The sequence below is a fragment of the Eschrichtius robustus genome, chromosome 14 (assembly GCF_028021215.1).
Source record: "Eschrichtius robustus isolate mEscRob2 chromosome 14, mEscRob2.pri, whole genome shotgun sequence".
Lineage (NCBI taxonomy): Eukaryota > Metazoa > Chordata > Mammalia > Artiodactyla > Eschrichtiidae > Eschrichtius > Eschrichtius robustus.
Genome location: NC_090837.1, coordinates 83,480,480 through 83,501,822, shown reverse-complemented (window position 1 = coordinate 83,501,822; position 21,343 = coordinate 83,480,480). Strand labels below are relative to the sequence as shown.

Genomic DNA, 21,343 nt, shown 5'->3' with positions numbered 1-21,343 from the left:
AGGCTGACCGGACTGACTCACCTCTTCCTCAGGCTGGGCCTGAGCTCAGCCCTACAAAGGGAATCTTGGTTCCCCCCCTGCTCGGTCCCCACCAGTGGGTGTCCCGAGTTGGGGCCAGGGTCCTGCAGCCCACTTACGAAGGGGTCCGTAATGGGTCTTAATAAAAGTCACCATCATTTTGTTTTCATGTCCAATTTAAGTCCTATAAATACTTGCTTAGAGATCCCACAGCCCGCGTCCTCTGGAAACTCAGTTTTGAGAAGTGTTGTCTCCCAGATGAGGGCGCACCAAAGGGACAGAAAAGTGGCATCTGCCCTCTTATGTCCAGGGACCCCTTTGAACGTGGTTCCCCAGAGCCAACCACAGCGATGAGAATCCCTGGATACCCATGCTCACCACCAGCTTTTACCAGGGACGTTAGAGTTTCAGAAGTGCCTAGATCACTCTTGGACTTCAGAGCAGGTTAAGAGCTTACTAACTTAGCAACTGTGTAACTGATGCATGATGATTTATTCCTATTTCATATATCTCATCATTTGTGTTTTTCTCTGAGAATGAGCATATACAAGTTCAGAGTGGCTCTATCTGCCGGTACCTTCCTTGTCTGTTCCTCTAAGGCTGCAGGAGGCCGCAGGAACTCAGAAGGCTGTCGATACCTTTCCAGCGAGATACCATCTACTGCTGCCTGAAAGAGACAAGTCGCAAGAAACCAGGATGCAATTATGTCCTGATTTGGATGTTACCTCCTGGCAGTCCCGGAGGGGACAGGTTAAGGCCATCGAGAGGAGGCTTAGGCACTAAAGAAAAAGGGAAACAAATTCGAGGAGTCTACCTGTTTTATCAGGGAATTGACATGAGATCTGGATTTTGATAGCATCTCCCTTCTGAGAACCATCTTGAGCTTCATTACTGAGTCTCATTAACTGACATAAATTGAGGGTTAGTCAGATGAAAACTAGAGGTGAAATATGCCTTTTAAGGAATGGACTTTATATTACCACTTGGGTAATCCATCAAGTCATTAATCCTCAAATTTAATAGAAAGACAGATGGATAAGAATAGAGGTGCATCCCATTAAGCTCAAGCCATGTGTTCTGGGCAGCCTTTAATGATGTTTTTAAAGATGTGGAACTTCTAGGGAGATTAAGGGAGTGAACATACTATCTATAAATCTGCAGACATATTTTAAATAACCTCCCTGAGACAATTAAGGCGATGCACTCACAAAGAAGCTTTAAATCAGACAACCCGTAATACTTGATGTAGAAAAAGTTCCAGCTTCCATAATTCTTTATTAAATATTTGACAAGTTGCATCACTTCTTTACAACGACTTCATTTTGTCACATTACTCTTTTGCTGTCAGGAAAACAATCCACAATTTCTCTTTAGATCTCTCAAGAAAAACGAAAAGCAAAAAGGATTTGTCCTTCAACTAAACGTTTTCTGTCTGTATCAAATTCAACCGTATTTTACAGCTATTCTGATTGTGAAAATGAGCATTTATCCATACGTTGTCTTTTAAAAAATTTCCAAGTTGTTTGGTTTTTAATCACTGTATCAAATGGTACTTGGCTTTATATCAGGAGGTGGGTTTGTAACAAAAAGTTATGAAGCATTTAGAATTCATTTGGAATGCTTGAAACTTTTTTTCACCTTAAAAGTCACTGTTTTTTCATGTTTCGTTTGAGTTAAGAGATGACGGCATATTATATCATCATCTCCCTGGGGTGCTCTCAGGCTCTGAGGGTCAGAATTCTCAGGACACAGCTTGGAGAAAACTGTAGAAGGGACTAAACTCTCACTCCCTTTCGAAACCAGATTCCTCAAGGTAGGTGTAAAAATGCTATACAAACATGTAAAGATATATTTGGACAGCATATGTACGTATATATATTACATACGTAGTAGTGAAGGAAGCACAAAGATATGCAAAGTTAACATGAAGGAAACTGTGACAATCTAGGTGAAATTAGTCTGAGAAAGAGGGGCAAACTGGTTTATATAGGAGCACAGATGTCTGTGGACACAGGGTCATGGTCATGAGAAGGCTTACAATGCACAGATACAGGTTGAGAAGGTAGTACACAGAGGTCTGTCGCCAATTTTGATATATTCTATCGTTACTCATACAAACACAAAACCAACCAACAAAAAGACATGCATCTTAAACATGCGTTGCTCTGCACCTAACACCTTTGACGAAGGGGAGCGGTCTAATGAGAGGTTTTCTTGGAAAATTCCATACCAACAGAAAGCTCTCCTCTCCTATGAAACGTACCAGCTCACGTCCTAATGCTACAGCTTTGTCTCCGACGCACTGAAAACACTCTGGGGTCGGGGTGTGTGCGTAGGCAAATGTATATACACTGTTCATTAAGGCTTCGATAAATTAAAAAAAGTGGTCCAAAGTATGTCACATTTTCTTCCCAGTTTTAAAATCTAAAGTACAAAGTGGAGTCTATAAGGATTTTAAAAAAGACACATCTCAGCCCTAAAATTGGCAGTTTCGACTTGACTTATCAAGATGTGCCCTGAAGTCTGAATAAGACGGAGGTAGTGCGGGACCTCCTGGGGGTCAGGAAGGGAGCAGGCCAGGCAATCACCCTGCACAGCAGTGCCCCCTACTGGCAAGGCAGGAAATGACACCAGAGTCAGTACAGGGGTGCAGAGTCAGGGGGAGGAGGAAAGAGCAAACAAAGAGGAGCGCTAGCACAGGGCCTGGGTAGGGGCTTGAGAATTGATTAACCCAGACTCTCTTCATAGATTCTGTAATTTCAGAGGTGAGATGCAAGACCTAGGAAAATACTCGAGTCACGTGTGGAACAATTAGTAACTGTTAGACAACATGTGCCACTGCTGTGTGATCTTGCCAGTTCCAAATTGGCTCTCTTGAAGAGCAAAGTTCATGTGCAGCAAACCTAATTGTTCTATTTAACAATGTGAGATGTAGGAAGTGGTTCAAATACTTTGCAAACCATTTCTCTCAGAATCTGTCGCTGCATCCTTATGTGGGAGGAATAATCCATGTCAGGTTGCTTTAAGCATCTGTCATCTGACCTTAGGGAGTGTTTGATGTTAGCTACCAATGGGCCTCTGGCAAATAATGGCAAGTATTTCAGGAAAAAAGAAAGAGCACTGAGACAAATGCCTCATTGCTTCCTGTTCCAGAGGCAGCAGGGAGAAAAGCAGCACACTCTCTGAAGCTAATCCCACTGGGTGGACTTTCCAAATTCATCTTTAGGCTGACAAGAGTCAGAAATAGGAATACCCAGGACTTTGACAGGTGGCTGTGATAACTGATGTTGAAAAGACATTCAACATGCAATATGTAAACTCTGGCACGCACTTCTCAACCTCAAGGCAAAATGGCCCATAACAACTCTTTTTCAGGGAACTGAAGAAGCCAGATTCAGGTTAATTTCTAAGAAAACAGAGGCTCTAAGGGACCCTGGACTGCGGAGTAGCGTCACTGCTAAGGACACCTAGATGAGGTGACACCGCCGTCCTGCCGTCCTCTGCCAGGCCTGCTGACCGGAGCAGAGGCCCAAGGGACCGCCCGGCAGCCTACTCCACATGCAGTGCATTCTCCTTACTGCCTTCTGTGACTGCGTCATCAAGGTGATGGCAAGTGGTCATCAGGATTGAGAGAAAACAAGACAGGTGACTACTGTAGACAAAGAGTGAGACACTGAGAACTGATGAGAACTAGGCAACGTTATTTGGATTAAAAAACAGAAAACCAAAACCCCCAAACAAACCCTAGACCCAGCACTTTCGAGCTGTCACTGAAATCAGATATTAAGGGATAGATGAGCTGAATTGTCATTCACAGTTAACTGCCTTTCAAGTTTCCATGGGGGTCTATTTCGGTAATTCTTATCTGTTCTTGGCACAGAAATTATCTCGGGATGGGTTTTCTTTCTTATTTTCAATACTTTGCCTAATTTGCATTTAGTGAATGTTCTGAGTTTTTGGAATATACGGTTTACAAAAAGACAGAAGAATCCCAGTTCTTAGACAAGAATCGTTGGATTTCTCCCCCTATAGTTACACACTCACTCTCAGAACCCATCCAAGCATACTGCTCTCCCAGGCTTTGGCATAAGTCATAAAAAGAAAGCCGAGTCTGGACTTGAGGGGCTACAAGAAGGGGGAGGTTTGCCACTGAGACATCTGTTACATTGAGTGATGGGAAAAAGATCCCACCAACAGGTAAAAATAATGAACAATATTGTTTTTTCTAATTACTCAATATCTAGGTTTTCTGATCACTACTGGATTTTGAAAAATCAATATGAAAAGGGAACAATCCTCAGCTCTGTAGAAATCCACCTTCTTTTAGACACCTAGGCCTCTGCACCCCTTTAGAAAACTCCTTTACAAGCACAGACATTCGTGGCTTCCCACAAGCCGCCCAGAGCCGGGGTAAATTGAGTTTCTAACGCCAAAAGATCCTAAACGGAGGCCCTGAAACCACGATTTCATTGTCTTATCTACAACTGGCAGGAGGTGAGATGGCTAGTGTCCCCTGACTGCCACCACGGGTCTAGGACAACACAGGTTAAGAAGGACAGCAGGATTGCTGGACTCCCGCCCTGCCTCAGGCGTTCTCTCAAAACATGACAGAATTCTGCAGCAAGACTCACAAGCGGCCAAGAATCGAATCCCACAGAACCCTCCATCCCCGCCAGGACCAGCTGAAGAGCCGGACGTCAGGGGATCAAATCAAGTCTTCTCTCGCACTTTTAACCCAGCACACAGCGGACACAACTTGGGCAGTACACGGTATGGAAGCATGCAACATGTCACTGGGAACAAAACCCGGTTACATTAGCTGTCTATTAATCTTTGCAGTGGCATAGAAATCACAAAACGATTGGTGAGGACAGGTCTGTAGGCTCAGCTTTACAGCCAGGTTTTATACACCAGCAGCCAGATTCACAATTGATAGATATTGCACCGGAAAGGTGTGTGCAGAGGGAAGAAATCAGCATCACAGTCAATGCTCATGACAAAAAAAAAAACCCAGAAACCAGATATGGCCTCCATGTCGTGCATAAAGTGCCTTCAGAATTGGCGCGGTTAGAACAAAAGTTGGTTATTTAGCTACCGTCAGCAAACGTGTACAAACAGGAGACTGCACAGGCCTGGTTCCCACAGTTTCAAATCGCGCAGTGCCAAGTTTCATTCAAGTGTCTCTACTGAGAACAGCAAAGAGGAAGATATGACAGGAGAAGGACTGTACAGCAGCAGGAAGGGTTAAGTAACTTCTCTTACGAGAAATGATAGTCCAACCCTGCCTCAAATGTGTTCTAGCACACGTAATTACTTCTAAGGAATAATGGTGTGATTCCTTCAAGTCAACACAAATTTTGTCATGCTACATTACAATTCTCTCAGCCTGCAGCTATTATGCTAAATTTGTACAAAAAACGTAATTATCCAGTTTGTTTTCATTCTGAGCATGGAAAAAATCGCCATGATGCCTAATGTTATGGTTTAAATTCTCTCCAAGTATTTGTCTGTAGAAGGCTTTTGGACAAAAGTCATTCTTCCAATGCTGATCAGGTAGGGCGTGGGGCTGTCCAAGTACTTTAAAAATAAAAATGTCACCGACATTAAACCTGGCGTGAAATTCAAATACAAAAAAAATAATATGCTCACTTTTCCAAGTACATGAGACATCTTTAATTGTAGTGAAATAAAATCTGCAAATCGGTCTAAATCATTTTAAAAAGTAAACATGAGTTGTAATACTATACCTGTAGAGTGATTAATTCCATTCGCCGTCATTATAAAGTATGTAAAATATTTATTAAGGGCTTGGCCTACAGAGGCACAACATAAATAGAATAAGTCCTCCTAAAATGTAATTAGTATACACATCAACCAGTTGGTAATTTGTGGTGGAAAATGCAGGAACGCGACCTGGGACTGGGTTCCCATGTTGGCGCGTGGGCAAGTCGCGGGCGAAGGCTCTGCTCCAGGAGCCCGCGCCGTGCGCTGCTCTCTGCCAGCGTCTCTGCAGAGTCTGTTAGGCGAATGCAAAAGTGCAAGCAAGACTTGCATGAAGAACAACCTTCCCGAGGCAGGGGGCGCTTAATCCACCCCCTCGAATCCTTGCGCATTTTCCACAGCCATGAGAAGCTTCTCTCGTAAATCTTCAAAGGTTTCATATGGAGGTAAGTCAAGGCGATTAAAGCTGCAGAAGTTAACAAGAAAGCATAGGTAAAAAGCCATCATCACTGCCCTTTAGTTACCCCAGCACTTCCTAGATTTGGCTAAGGGGGCACTTGGTGTTCCAGCAAGAGGATGTAAAAGTCTCAACTAGCAAAAATATTTCTGATTATCAAAAAGTAAATTCCAGCGATGACACTGGCCACACCAAACATGCTCTATTAACCTACGGGGGAAGAGAAAAGAATTTTCTAATCGTCCATGAAACCTCTCTACTGGGACCAAATGTGGATCCTGGAAAACCCTGCCAGGAAGGGAGACAAGACAGGCAAGGTAACTGACATACACACAGAGATGTCAAAACCCTTGAAACACAAAGAACTTCCGCAGCAGGATGAACCGAGGCTGCATCTGTTTTTAACGCTCTCCTTCATTCGACACTATTTTAGGAAGCCCCAGTGCTTCTCCACGTAGCACATCGCTTTGTTTTTAGCGCAGCCCTGTGAGGCACGTTATGTTTTCTCAATTCTGCAGATGTGGGTCCCGGAGCCCAGTGGTGGGTCAATATGCCCCAGGTCTCACCCCTGATAGCACCGCAGATGCGAGACCAGAACCCAGGCTGCCTGCAGCTCTGGGACCCCAACACTGAGCTATCCTCTAACCAAAGTCAGGCAAGTCATCAACACGTGGAGTGAAAAGCCTCATTTATAAAAAGCCCCTACATACCTTGAGGCTTTGGCAGGGGTGTTACAAGTCACCTCGGTGACAGTGAGGTCTCCAAACGTACATGTGACCTCTGTGAGCAAAGGATTGTACTTGTCCATGGGACTGAGTTCAAAGTCTGTCTCTGCCACCTGCCAGCTGTGTGACCTCAGACAAGTCACCTCCGTCCCTAAATCTGTCTGCTCTTCTGTGAAATGGAGAGACTGCTGCAGAGTGCTGGGAGGGTCAGATCAGAACGTATAAAGGGGGTCTGGCACACAGCAAGCCCCAAAGCCAGCGACCATTGCCATCACTCACATACCATTCACCGCCGGCCCCCACTGGGCATGAGGAGCTAGAGCCCCAGACACAGAACTGGTGCCCGTGCAGGTGGGCTGCTGGCGGGCACCTGTCATGACGATGGCCACACGCGCACACACACGTACACACGTGCCTTCGTTCGTGATGCTTTAGTAAGAGCTAACATTTGTGGAGCATTTGCCCCGTGCCAGAACCATTAAGGACTTTTCATCTATCACCTCAGTGAATCCTAGCAACCAGCCTGTAAGGTAGGTACTGCCTCACCCCTATTTATAGAGGAGGAATTCGAGGCACAGAGAGGTTGGGTAACTTGCCCAAGGTCACACAGTAAGCGGTAGAGCCAGGATTCAGCCCCAGGCTGGCTCCAAACCCCGGTTCTGCTTCTGCTGCCTCAGCATTTAAAACTGCTCCCTCCTGGCACTGACATAGGTTTCCAAGCACGAGCGGAACAACTTCTTATGTTTTAAAAGCTAATGATTATCAGCAGCAATAAGAAACAGACACACGTCCGTGGTGGGCCCTTTAACAACCCCTAAAGTATTTAATAAGACACACGGAGCTCTGAGATTTTTTTTTTCATAGTCACCAAACATCAAAAGACACAGCAGAGCAGAACACTGTGCTTCTCAAACCAGAGGTCTCAGAAACCCAGGAATCCTGAAGGAGTAAGTCTAAAAGAAGTTTTCAATTTTTGGTTTTCATCATGATAATGATTTCAAACGTCATTTCACCAGAGATAGAGACAGAATTCCACTTCTGCAGGCTATACTTAAAAGAAGAGGTGGCGGTTGTCTTGATTTTAAGCTGGTATTTCACAGTCCAGGGCGTGCAATCCCTGTGGGGTTTCAAGGATCTGTGGCCATTCTTCCCCTTTAAAAAAGGTCCACACATTATTCAAGTTTGAGAAATACTGGAGTAATGGAGAGAGAGGCAAACAGGGGAATGTCAAGAGCTGAGGTTTGGAATTACGTTAGCGCTCTGTGCCTCAGTTTCTTCCTCTGTAAGAAGAGGGCAGTAACATGACCCACCTTTTAGCGTCGTTGTGACGGTGATACGAGTTAATATACATGAAGTGCTTAGGATGACGCCTGGGACACAGTAGTGCTTAATAAGTGTTACCGTTACTTCTGACGTCAGGAGACAGGGCTGGCCTGCCACCAACTAGCTGTGTGACCTCATTACCCTCAGTGGCTTCAGCCTCGTCGTGTGGAAGATGTGTGGGCCAAAGGAGGTTATTTTTAGGTGGGTCTGTGATTCTTAGTAAAGCGGAATTTTAAATATCCCAGCAGTGACCTTCGACAGAACAGAGGAATGAAGCCCTTTAATGTTAAGACACTCAGCAATTACATCTGAGAGTTTCATGAAAGCTCAGAGAGAACCAGCTCCACCAGCCCTCGCTCTCCCAGTAAATCAGGTTTTAATTTTGAAGCTTAATTGTGTATTTTATATTTTCATAAAACATGGAAGAGATTAAACATACATGTGGCTAGGTTTTATGTAGCCACATATACGGCTGTCGCTGTGAAGCAGCCAGCAAAGCGCCTGTTTCTTACATTACAGCGGGAGCCGGGGCTGGATGGAAGGAAAGCCACAGCAGAGAAAACAGAGTTAAGTCCCACCCCACCAGCCAGTGTGGCTTCAGTAGAACTAGCGCTCTCCTCTTCGTCTGGGGAGAGCATCACTGAAAAAACTCTTTGAATGCTTTAATCCTGTGACACAGAGAGAAGCAGCGAGGCTTTGGTCAGAGCCGGCGGGGTTGCTTCCCTCCTGTGTGTAGACCTCTGTCCTTCCTAAGGAAGAGCAACGATTCTAAACCCTAGCTCTCCTCACCAACCCACCAACCTGGGCAGCTCTGGAAATCCCACAGCCCAGATCACACACCAGACCAACTAGGTCAAAATCTCCGGAAGTGGCACCCTGGCACCAGTTATTTTTTTTTTAATGCTTTCTTGGTGGTTCCAATGTGTAGCCAAGGTTGAGAACCGCTGAGTTCAGGGTCTTATCTGGGCAGCACCGTATTTTAGTGGTGGCTCAGCATGTGAACTCCGAAACAGAAGAATCCGACAGCAAGGTACCTGTCTATAGGGCCACAGAGGGTCATGGGAGGGACGCTCAATTACTCGTTTCTCTTTGAAGAGTCTGGAAAGAAAGTGAACCGTACCACTGAGGCAGTAGCTTAACCGAAGTGGTCAGGGTGCAGACTGGAATCCTGGCAGACCCGAGTTCAAATCACAGGATTTGGGAGCCTGTGAGCTACGGGGTCACGAGGAAGCTTCCCAAGAGCCCACAGGAACGCTAACGGTGTCCTTCAGGCTGCCATCAAGGTTAAGGGTCTGACCCACACAGGACAGCCACGCCCAGGGATGCAGCTCTTCCTCCAGCTGAGTTTGGGAGCTCTGCCCCCCATCCCGCCATTGCTGGGGCTCGGTTCAGTGCTGGCTGCCTTTCAGATGAAGGCTACTGAGTCCAGAAAGCTACACCTGACTGGTATCGTCTGGAATAAAAGCTCCACGGCCAAAACATCCTACCCCCAAGAATAAAGGCAGAGGATCAAGGGAGACCGGCTGCTCTGGCGATCGGCCAGTTTCAGCGCGAGTCAGCCTGCTCTCCCGGTGCCAACGGGCAGGGACCACATCCATCCCGCTCAGAGTCCTACGAACGGTATAAATGGGCAAAAATGTGCTTTCCGGCGAGGCGAGGGAGTCGAAGCAAAAGGCCTTTCACAGCCCACTTTCCACAAATGCATCTTGATGACACCTCTCTCCTAGTTGCGCTGGGCAGCAACAGGACGGCCCAGCGGCTCCGGCAGCCCCAGTTCCCGTGGGAAAGGAGGATGCTGGGTGCTGACCATCCACAGGGCTCCCCCTCCACCTGCTTCCTAAGAGCAAGAAATCCAATCCTGTGGGGTGACCAACCCCGGGGACGCGGGAGCCGGAGTGGCAGGAGCTCCCTGAGAGCTCCTGAGGTCGCCTCTGTGCTGGGTTTCACGAAACTCCTTGGGGTTCCCCTCCAGGAAGGCCTCCTTCCGGCCCTGCACCCGGAGACCTTCTGAGCGCAGCCGTGCCCCGCACGTGCCTCCCTGAGCAGGGGTCCTTGGTCGGACCTCTGACACTCCTCTGGCCACACGCACGTTACTAAATCTCAAAGACTTATGGGTTCTGGATGGCCATGGAAGGCCTTTTAAAAACCTGTTGCCAAAGGGAATTTCATCCATGGTTCTAAACCATTTAAGGTTGGGGTAAAAACTCAATCTGTTCAGAGGCTGGGAGCAGTCGTATCCACATAGGGAGAATATGTAGTGAAATCTCTGCTTCCCAGAATAACTAGGGAAGGACGGGGTTTGGAGGAGGAACTCCCCACAGGAAGCAGGAAGGGGGATTTAACCCTTCACATATCAAAAAGACCGGGCCCATTCAAATCTTGGGTGGCTTAATTTCATCAGCATCACTGCACGATCTATATTTTCACCTGTATCACTGACAGTTCATACTCTATAAACACTGAATGGTCAGGGAAAGTAGCACTCTAGCCCGTAGTCCAGCATCACACTCAGCTAAGTGTTTTAAAATACTGTCTGTCAACAACTGTGTGGTTTTCCGTCACTCACCATGTGTGAGCTCTGGGCAGTTTTTCAGGACTTCCCCATTGCTCTATTGTAAACAGCTGAGGACCATTGGAACCTAGACAAAAAAAAAAAAAAAGGAAGAAAAAGAAATGCTAAGAGTGCTCAAGGCAGTAGAACAAGACGAAGGAGGGGCTGAAGGAAAGGGAGGGGTGGGCAGGGCGGGCCTGGGGGTGAGCCTTGGGACACCCTCTGTGGCTGTGACGTCACAGTCAGTATTTAACGACGGGGGACGCAAAGGGTCTGCACGACCTCAGGACACAGACTCTGTGTCGCCATCAGAATGGAATCGCACCAAGCTGAACAGAGCCGACACAATAACGTAACTGATGTGCAGACAACCACGGCCTTGCAACCCAACCCTGCAAGTTTAAATTTCAAACTACTTCTGGGGGAAAAACTGAAACATGATGACCTTTAATATGTAGAGCAGAGAGTGATTTTTTCATCTATAGTAAGCCCTGGAGAATTCTGCCTCGTGGAGGGGAGGAGTGCTTTCAATGTTCAGTTTACAACCACATGGAGGATTCTGCAAAATCTAGTTGTTTTTTGAAGATATACCAAAAAACAAAACAAAAGAGAAAGAAAAAAGAGAAGACCAACCTTATGGCTCTCTGTATAAAAACAAAAATCAAAAACAACCCCCTGCTTTTATATACAGGTAACTGCACAGACAGCTGAGGTGACGGCATGCTGCCCCATCTCTCCATGATGTATGTCTGTTGGGTCCAGGCGAAACCCACATGGCCAGAAGCCCGGAAGGCAGAGTCTTCTGGGGCCACAGCAGATGCCTGGGTAGAGACTCACGGCGGGAGGATGAAGTCTAATGGTACCCTGCTCACCGTAAAGTTCGGCAAATCCATTCATAGGGACTCGGGACGTCCCTGTGACAAACTGGAGTAACCGGATACGCTTTTCAGCGTCCATCAGCAGCACAGCCTACGAACGGAGGCAGAAGGTCATTACGCTCATGTAACACGAGGCACGTCTGCTGCAGTGCAGACGGGCAAAACTTCATCTTATTTATAGTGCAGTGGGAGACCTAGACAGTTGACTCTGTAAACTTTTTTTTTTTTTTTTTTTTTTATGGCCATCACAATACCGGCCTCTGCAACCTCAGACTGAGTGATCACAATGTCTCCTTCTTCTTCTGCAAACTGGTCAAAATAAGTGGTTAAAAAAAAGCACACTTGGGACTTCCCTGGTGGCGCAGTGGTTAAGAATCTGCCTGCTAATGCAGGGGACACGGGTTCAATCCCTGGTCCGGGAAGATCCCACATGCCGCGGAGCAACTAAGCCCATGTGTCACAACTACTGAGCCTGCGCTCTGGAGCCCGCGAACCACAACTGCTGAAGCCCGCGTGCCACAACTACTGAAGCCCACGCGCCTAGAGCCCGTGCTCCGCGACGAGACGCCATCGCAATGAGAAGCCCGCGCACCGCAACGAAGAGGAGTCCCTGCTCGCTGCAGCTAGAGAAAAGCCCACGCACAGCAAGGAAGACCCAACGCAGCCAAAAAATTAAAAAAAAAAAAAAAAAAAAGCACACTCGTTGATGGCACTGAGCTCATGTTTCTGTATGTGAGGCTTGCCAGTCCCCCTGAGCCAGTTAGAAATACACACAGTTTGAGAGGGGGAACCTAGGTTATGAGGCAGGATATTTGACTGTAGCTAAATTCTCTAAAGACAACATTTTAGAAAAAGAAAGAAAAACAGAGGCCAGGCTAGGCTTCTGAAATAATCTGTGTATCTTACATATCTGAATTATTCTAAGAATCGAGTTGGCTTCACTGGTAAAGTTACTTGAACTGGTATCAAAAAAAAATATATCCAAAATCAAGGCTGAGCGAAAGTTGGACTAAGATTTTAGGATTTGAAGATTCTGCTTTCTTCCTTTTCTCTCTGTTTCTCTGCTGCACTTGAAATATTATTAACAATAAATATTTAGAAATTAAGACAAGGTCAACGATTTCTTATTTCTGTAAGTAAATAATCAGCGCTTTTTCCCCTGTAATTGTTCTTTCAGTTTACTGTCCTCCTTTGGACCCGCTCGTTACTATTTCACTTCTCTTCTACGATGAACAGGATGTAAACACTGGTCTTTAGAGAGTCAATCAGATTTCATTTGCATCTTTGATTGAAAGACGTAAAGATCAAAATGTTTGTTGGAATTAACAAAAAAAGTTGGGAAAATGTTTTTTTAAACCAACATGGCATCTTGGAAAAGTCAGCCCCAAAGCATGCTTTTGCCCTGAGAAGCCTCCCATTCTTATTCACACTCTGGAGGACTGACTAGTTCCAATTCTTTTTTTTTCAATTTATTTATTTATGCTTGCATTGGGTCTTCGTTGCTGCGCGCGGGCTTTTTTCTAGGATTCATAGCGTGTGGGATCTTCCCGGACCAGGGATCAAACCCGTGACCCCTGAATTAGCAGGTGGATTCTTAACCACTGCGCCACCACGGAAGCCTAGTTCCAATTCTTGAAGCCTTTCAGGATCATCCTACTCAATGGTTTCCTCAAACAAAAGCACTTTAATAGGTGGTCGAGGAAGACAGTGTAGCCTGTTCAAGACAGCCATCCACCACAGTTGCAGAAAAGCAGCGGTGAGGGCTGCTTCTGGCTAGGCGGGCCTCTTCTCTCCCCCAGGAGGCCAGGTACCAACACGGCCCCAAATCCAGCAGCAAGACCGCGGGAAGGCAGCACAGGATGCGGCCTCTGGCCTTACCTTCCAGAACCACTGAATCACAGGGTGGTTCGGGCAGTAGCCGTTCTTGTAAATAGAATGCTGTCGCCAGTCGTTCACATCCACGTCACCAAGGCCGCACATCAGCAACTGGGAGGGAGAGGGACCAGAGGGAAACAGGGCACATCGTGAAAGCCAAAGAAGTACACTGGAGGAAAGGCCTTTTCTCAGTGCCAGCATCACGTTATGTGCAAAGCAAGATAAGCCAGCAACCCATAAAAACAAATGAAGGGGAATACGTGTTCCACATCCTACCTGCCTCTGCAGATCAGAGACTGAGAGGTAACGAGGGGGCCCCGACCCTAAAGCTTGTACAGGCCACCACATTTCATACTGGAAATTAGAAGTCCCAATCAATCACCTTCCCCGCCCCCGAACCTCAGCTCGGTGCTCATGGATTTTCGTATGCTCCATTTACGTCTGCTCTTTCATTACTCTGGCTGTTTCCACTTCTGAGAGGTTATCTGTCTCAACAGTTGAAAATACCTCCCCACCCACAATAGAATTAGTGCTTTATGACAGCAAGAACTCATCTTCCCAGACCGATCCACCAGGTGAGGGCAATCACCTCACCTGCCTGGTGGCCCACGGCCGCAGGCCTGTCCTAGCGCTATAATTGCTCCTCTGACTTACCAGTCTTGGGTCCACTTTTCTTATTACCTAACCCTCCGTAGGGCAGGTTTCCTGTGGACAAATGAATGATATTCCCGCAGAGGCGCCAGCGTACAGTGGAAAAAGAACTAATCCAGAGGCCTGAAAACCGGGTTCATAGGCCTGACTGTGACGAGACCCTGTGAGGTCATTAACCTCTCCCTGCCTCAGTCTCCCCACCTGCCAAACAAAGGGCTTCCTCTACATGATGTCTGTGATGTCATCTATCTGGACGTTTCCATTTTAAGGTAAAAGAACAAAAGCCAGTCTACGGGAGACACGTCATTGGACAAATGGCCAGAGTCCTGTCAATAGCCTCTCAACAGACAAAGCCTTCCTCCTGTTTCTCTCAGCATAAAGGCGGAGAGACTCCTTTGCTTTTCAGACTTCGAGCTCTCATCTACACCGACACAAAGGAGCTGGCACAAGCTGACATGAAAACACCTCCTGCGACTGCCTTCTGGCCTCTGCCGCGCTTTCATGCCACAGCACAGACCACTTCAGTTTCATGGAGAGCCCTGCTCTACAGCCCCTCGGGGACACTCACGCTCACCTCCTGGCCGAGTCCCCATTCGGCTGCCACGGTGGGTGCGTGCAGGACCGGGGTCCTCAGCCAGCCCCACCTTGGGAGCAGGGTGCTGCCACCCCAACTGGCTGCTGTGAACGCAGCTCAGCGGGCCTCTCCCTGTCTGCTGCGCCCCTGATCTGCCCTCTCCCGGGCAAGGAAGCTACAGGTGACTACTTCTGCTATGCCCTGGTCCCTGATCGGCAAACAAGCAAGCCCCTAAGAGACCCGCAGTAGAATTCACCTAAGCTTACTTGCTAGGACATTATGGATCAGAGAATACTAAAATACCAAGTTGGGAAGTAATGAGATACTTTAAAAAAAAAAATCTGCTTTACACAAAATGTTTACAGTACAAACCTCCAGTTCATTTTCATCAAAAATTTTAATCAAATCAATAGGAAGCAGTTCCGTGAATCCCTGAAAGATAAAAAGAAAAGCACTTTCAACACCTTTTTCCTTGAAAGAGACAAATTTTACAGGATAAACAAGCTTATTTTGGTTAGCCAGGAAAAATACATTGTTCACTGATGATTTATATGACAGTATTCAGTAATTTTAGTTCAGATAAAAACAGCATAGTCACAAAATAAAAATTTAAAAAGCAGTAGACTCCAGAAGATCCAGGTACTTGAGTAATTTTTGAAATGTTATAAAAATATGATTTGCTGCAGGCAGGCAGATTCCAAAAGCCACTTATGACACACTGCTGAGTCAGGGTGTTCTCAAAGGCACAGGCCACAGACGCGCAAGCAGACCATTTAAAAATAAGGCGCTGAAGGCAGAGATGAAATACGAGAGGAGGCGGTGTGATGGGTGGAAAGGAGCCAGGGAGCACAGACAGCCTGCCCCGGTTCCCAGGCTAGGCACCACTAACTAGTGCAGTGATCTAGGACGGACGCTCCGTGTCGCTGGGCCTCGCGTGTGGCCAGTTTCTGAAAGTGTGATCACCTGGGGCAGGGCCGGGTAGGTCTCTCGTGTAAATACAGTATGAACCCTGCTGTTCTCCAGCGCCTCTAACTCACACGTTTCACCCTAAGTCCTGGAATTTTTCTGAGTGTTCTGCCTGGGCTGGTGCTATATTCACCGTGAGCAGGTAACTGAACTGGGCTGAACTTAAGAGAGCATCGCCCAACGAGAACCCTGCATCGGTTCAGCGGAAGCTTGTGATGTGCAACTGGGGCTTGTTCTCTTTAAGTAACTAATACCCATTATCAGGAGTTAAAACGGAATTGCACTTTGGGTCAAAGGGAGCCGTTTTTTAAAATGAGGAACCCCTTTAATTCTCTGCGAGGGGCTTCCCTCCTCAGGGCCCTGGGAGCATCACTGACATTAAATACTTGCGTCTGAGAAGGAACCACTTCACACTTTAATAAGGTGAGGAATTATTCAGACAGCCATGAGGAAAGGGCAGGGGATTTAAAAAAAAAAAAAAAAAAAAGTTCGACCAATGAAGCGGAAGGCATTATCACGGAGGGATGGCGTGACTGGAAACTGTCCCGAGTCCTCGCATTTCTTACAACCTGTCACTGCAGCAAAAGGCAGAGATGCTCCCAGCCTTCCCCGGGTACCACCAAAAACTGCGGGACGATGGTTCTAGCCTCTGTGGGGGAACCTACCCTTCTGGATGAAGTCTGTAAAGATTTCTCTTTAAAAACAGTTAAGGCAAATCAAAAAATAAGAGCAGCAAAGCCAGAAAACACTGAACAACAGAAAACAAACGAAAAGGTGGCAGTGCAGTTGCTGAACACTCCTGCCCTGGAGACTGGAGATGGTGTGAGCAGTGCAGGCCTGACGTTCCTGCCCTGGGTCCCACACCCATGCCTGTCTCTGGGTGTGTGATCGCTTCTAACACCCCCCCTGACCCCCAAGGAGGAGAACCGTCCTCTGTCAACCTAAAGGCACAGGCACGACTCCCGGTGAACACGACTTACCTCCAAGAAGGCGTTCATTTGCTTTTGGACCCTGTTCACAAATCTCCACTGGATGACTAGGCTGTGGGAGGAAAACGGACAGCCCTTAACCATCTTGCTCATTCATCACTGGTGTTCAGTTATTTCTCCCCAGCTGCGACTGCTGCTCGTTAAGCAGGGCAGGGAGAAAAGCTCGATGGCGGCCAAGGAGAGGGAGGTAGAGTGCTGCGGCACATGCTGCTTATTCATTGATTCTTTCGAGAATAACGAGCACATGTGGAGCCTAAAATCTCACTGAGGATTTCAAAAGAAAGACTGATTTCTTTTCTTCCCCCCAGATCAAGCCTTCGTTTATCAAAGCTGCTTTATAAATGTGACTGTCTGGAGAAAAAGGGAAAATGGGATTTGAATACATATGTATATGGGCATAATGCGTGCACACACACAAACCCACATATGTACACACCCACATTTATGTACAAACATGTACATATTTTTAAGGGGAATACCCAGTACAACGTATTTTATCATATGATATTTCATTCTAGTATTCAACGTACTGATTTTCAAGGATGACATATAATTTATCAGTATTTTACCACTAGTACTTTTATACCAACATTTGGAGGATTAATGGTAAAACCTCTTTGAGTCACAGACAGCCACTGAAACCACGTTCCCTGTGACAACATTTAGTGTACAGCAGAATTTACTGCCAGGCGAATCCACTTTGGATTCCACCTAAGGCATTCTGTCGTGAAATAGCACAAGGACCTTGTCATAAAGGGCTCTCACTTACGAGGTGGCACCATGGCAATGGCCCTCTAGGACCAGCCTGCTGCCCACTCACTGCTCAGAATATCAGGTTTTACTGGCTGTGCTGCAATCACCAGCCCAACAGCCTACTTGCACCAGAGGATACAGGTGGCAGGGAGCAGCCGGGGATTTCTATCCTCCTTCTTGCAGTGAAGCTAGCGGAGGCGCCCTGCAATTTGAAACCTAAAAGAATTAACTGCAAAGAATGACGCACAACATGTATCACAAGGTGCAAATACTCAGTCTTTCGAACCCAGTCACCCTGGGGTGGAGTGTTGTTAAAAATCTATTCAAAGTCTACACTTTCCGAATGAAGACAACAGTGCCCGTTAGGACGTCGTCTGCTTGCTGAGACTGTCCAAGTTCAGCACAAGTGCCAATTAAGGTGAACAGGCAAGAAATGTAGTATCCTACTTCTAGTTTTTGATTAAGCGTAGCAAGCTTTCAACTTGCAAGTGGAGAAGTCCATGCTTTGTCAGGGTCTCTAAGTAGAGATGCCAGCACTCTCCAATTCTTCCTAATTAGAAAGGAGAGTAGGTGTTTTTTTTTTTTTTTTTTGCAGATGCTAAGGAAGGATGCTAAGATCCTCAGCCAATTCTCTGAATTCAAGTCCTGTGATCGACTGTGATGAGAGAGGACGGAACACAGCTTGTTGAAATGGAGTTCTGAATGCAAACAAGGAGCTCAGGCCATGGCTGTAACTCACTAGACGAGCAGAAACTAGGATCTGGGAGCCAACCACTGTTAACACCGACCTCGTCCCCGTTCGAGGGCTAGCAAGGGCAACCTGGCAATCCTTGGAAGATACCAGAATTGTGAGCTCGAAGCATACGTATATACCAAAGAGGAAAATGTAAGCTGCCCAACTGTACCTTCTGCCCAGCACAGACTCCTAGGATTACCTAACAGCTAGATTTCCAAAGGACTCAACATTCTGTCCCACCAAAGGACGCTGAGATTAAGAAAATTACAAACATCGGGAACAATTCTTCATGTTTGCATGTGCTGAATTCTCCATATCCATTTTAACTCTTCTCCTACATTTTCATTATGGAAAAGAAGTCAGGAGACAGATGGAATATGTTCTCTTTGGTTGTTCCCAATTTTACCCCAACTGGCTGTTGACACTGGTCCACTGTTGTAATTCTCAATTTTAGACGAGATGCCCACAGGCTCCCAGAGTATTTGCCAAGTTACTCAATAGTGGCCCCTTTCTCTCCTCCCACTGCTCCTCTGTATGGCAGCAACATGAAGTCAGGACACAAGTCAAACTTTGCATCCCATAATTCAGCTTCCTATTAGGCCAAGCCAGAAAAGAACTCATACTGTTAAAAGTGTGTCCATAATCTGCACGAATTGTTCTGGCAAAAGACGGCAACCAAACATGCTGTTCAACTTAATAAAAGGAAAGGCTGTAAGTATGTGTGTACGTACTCAATGTATTCCCTTTTGTTTTCATTTGTTACCATTATTTCTGACCCATTGGGCTTCAGATCCACTTGATATGTCTGTAATTACAAAGATAAAACAACGATCACCATCATGAAGTTATTTTGCATATTATCACTGAGTAATAACGTCTTACTATAAAAGGAAGATAAGTAAAATTTATTCAGAACTCATTCCCAGCAAATGGGCTCTGTGTCCAAGAGAATGTCTAATGAGGCTTCTAAATTGTTAAGATGCTACACACTTAAAGATGTTATCATTGAAGGCAAATTATTTTATGGTTATTTATGAGTTTTAATTATTCTTCATACATTAGCAACAATGGAGAACAACACTTTTCCCATCTGCTATTGACTTATTAAGAGATTTAATTATGTTTAACAGAAAAGACAGGATACATCCATCAAGACTGCAGAGATCCAGATTTGTTGCTGAAAATTAGATTTTATAGCCATAAAAAAAAGATATGTGGAATTTCTTTCAAAGGAGCAAAACACAGGGACTTAAAAAAAGAAAGATGCTGAGAAAGTCAGGCTGAGGGATGGGTTCACCTGCCACCCCCGAGAACCCCAGGCTTTGATGTGCATCCAGACGCCACCTCCTGGCTCATCAGCCCCGAAAGCCCCCTCCCTCAGAGCAAGCCAGGAGTGAAAAGAGCAAAGCAGCTGAACTCAAGGCACAGCCTTCTCCTCTGCCCTGAGCCGGCCCTGGCTTAACATCAAAGTGTATAAAGCAATAAGTAGCAGAAGGGAAGGGAAGGGAAGGAAGAGGTCTACTGATCTAACAAGTAAAATGTTTACTCTCATGGAAATTCCAGGGAAATAAAAAGGAAAAAAATACCACTCACAGCTCCCCTATTCAAAGGTAACCACATTTGTATTCTGGTGGGATTCCTTGTGGTCTTTTTTCCCACACCCACCCAGCTACATCTGAGAGGAAGCCAAGCCAAGCCTGAGGGAGAGGGTTCTCCAGAGTAAGCATCCAGGCTGCATCCATCACGAGGGATACAGATTCAAATCTGCAACAGATCTCCTGCTTTGGCAGAGGTCCATTTTCAGGGACCCCTCCCCAGCCCTGCCACACACGCGCAGGACAGACGGCCTCTCTGGCCTGAATATCAGATCCTGTTCCTCTCCAAACGTTTTCTCTGATGATGCACTTGATTATTGTTCCTTTTCACATGGAGACAGCTTTTTCAATCAAAGCCCACTGATCCTCTGTCTCGGCCCTTCATATTTTCTTCTTTGTCTTTTTTTTTTGTTATTCGGGAAGGGATCTCGTTTCCCTCCCACGTGACTGAGCTCCACTTTCGACAACATCAATTCAACGTTTTACTGTCTGCAGTACGGACTTTACTTTTTTATTTTTTAACATCTTTATTGGAGTATAGTTGCTTTACAATTTTGTGTTAGTTTCTGCTGTACAACAAAGTAAATCAGCTGTATGTATACATATATCTCCATATCCCCTCCCTCTTGCGTCTCCCTCCCATCCTCCCTATCCCACCCCTCTAGGTAGTCATGAGCACCAAGCTGATCTCCCTGTGCTATGCAGCTGCTTCCCACTAGCTATCTATTTTACATTTGGTAGTGTATATATGTCAATGCTACTCTCTCGCTTCGTCCCAGCTTACCCTTCCCCCTCCCCATATCCTCAAGTCCATTCTCTATGTCTGCGTCTTTATTCCTGTCCTGCCCCTAGGTTCTTTAGAACCATTTTTTTTTTTTTTAGATTCCATATATATGTGTTAGCATATGATATTTGTTTTTCTGACATACTTCACTCTGTATGACAGACTCTAGGTCCATCCACCTCACTACAAATAACTCACTTTCATTTCTTTTTATGGCTGAGTAATATTCCATTGTATATATGTGTCGTATCTTCTTTATCCATTCATCTGTCAATGGATACTTAGGTTGCTTCCATGTCCTGGCTATTGTAAATAGTGCTGCAATGAACATTGTGGTACACGGCTCTTTTTGAATTATGGTTTTCTCAGGGTATATGCCAGGAAGTAGGCATGGAGGGAACCTACCTCAACATAATAAAGGCCATATATGACAAACCCACCAGCAACATCGTTCTCAATGGTGAAAAACTGAAACCATTTCCTCTAAGATCAGGAGCAAGACAAGGTTGCCCACTCTCACCACTATTATCCAACATAGTTTTGGAAGTTTCAGCCACAGCAATCAGAGAAGAAAAAGAAATAAAAGAAATCCAAATCAGAAAAGACATTAAACTGTCACTGTTTGCAGATGACATGATACTATACATAGAGAGTCCTAAAGATGCCACCAGAAAACTACTAGAGTTAATCAATGAATCTGGTAAAGTAGCAGGATACAAAATTAATGCACAGAAATCTCTTGCGTTC

At 45.9% G+C, this 21,343-nt stretch overlaps 1 protein-coding gene across 5 annotated transcripts in view; it reads right to left on the bottom strand.

The window, feature by feature from the left end:
- Positions 1–1,257: 1,257 nt before the first annotated feature.
- The window catches only part of NEDD4L (NEDD4 like E3 ubiquitin protein ligase), a 338,047-nt gene continuing 317,961 nt past the window's right edge, over positions 1,258–21,343 (bottom strand). For 4 of the 5 annotated variants that reach the window (XM_068563771.1, XM_068563772.1, XM_068563774.1 and 1 more), the window contains 7 exons: positions 18,949–19,022; positions 16,720–16,780; positions 15,146–15,205; positions 13,552–13,659; positions 11,668–11,764; positions 10,811–10,883; positions 1,260–6,205 (listed from right to left, as the gene is read on the bottom strand). In XM_068563771.1, coding sequence (XP_068419872.1) covers positions 6,103–6,205; positions 10,811–10,883; positions 11,668–11,764; positions 13,552–13,659; positions 15,146–15,205; positions 16,720–16,780; positions 18,949–19,022 — 576 coding nt within the window. In that variant the 3' untranslated portion in view covers positions 1,260–6,102. Of the gene's footprint in view, positions 6,206–10,810; positions 10,884–11,667; positions 11,765–13,551; positions 13,660–15,145; positions 15,206–16,719; positions 16,781–18,948; positions 19,023–21,343 lie in introns of all 5 variants that reach the window. The other variant, XM_068563770.1, reaches the window with a different exon arrangement.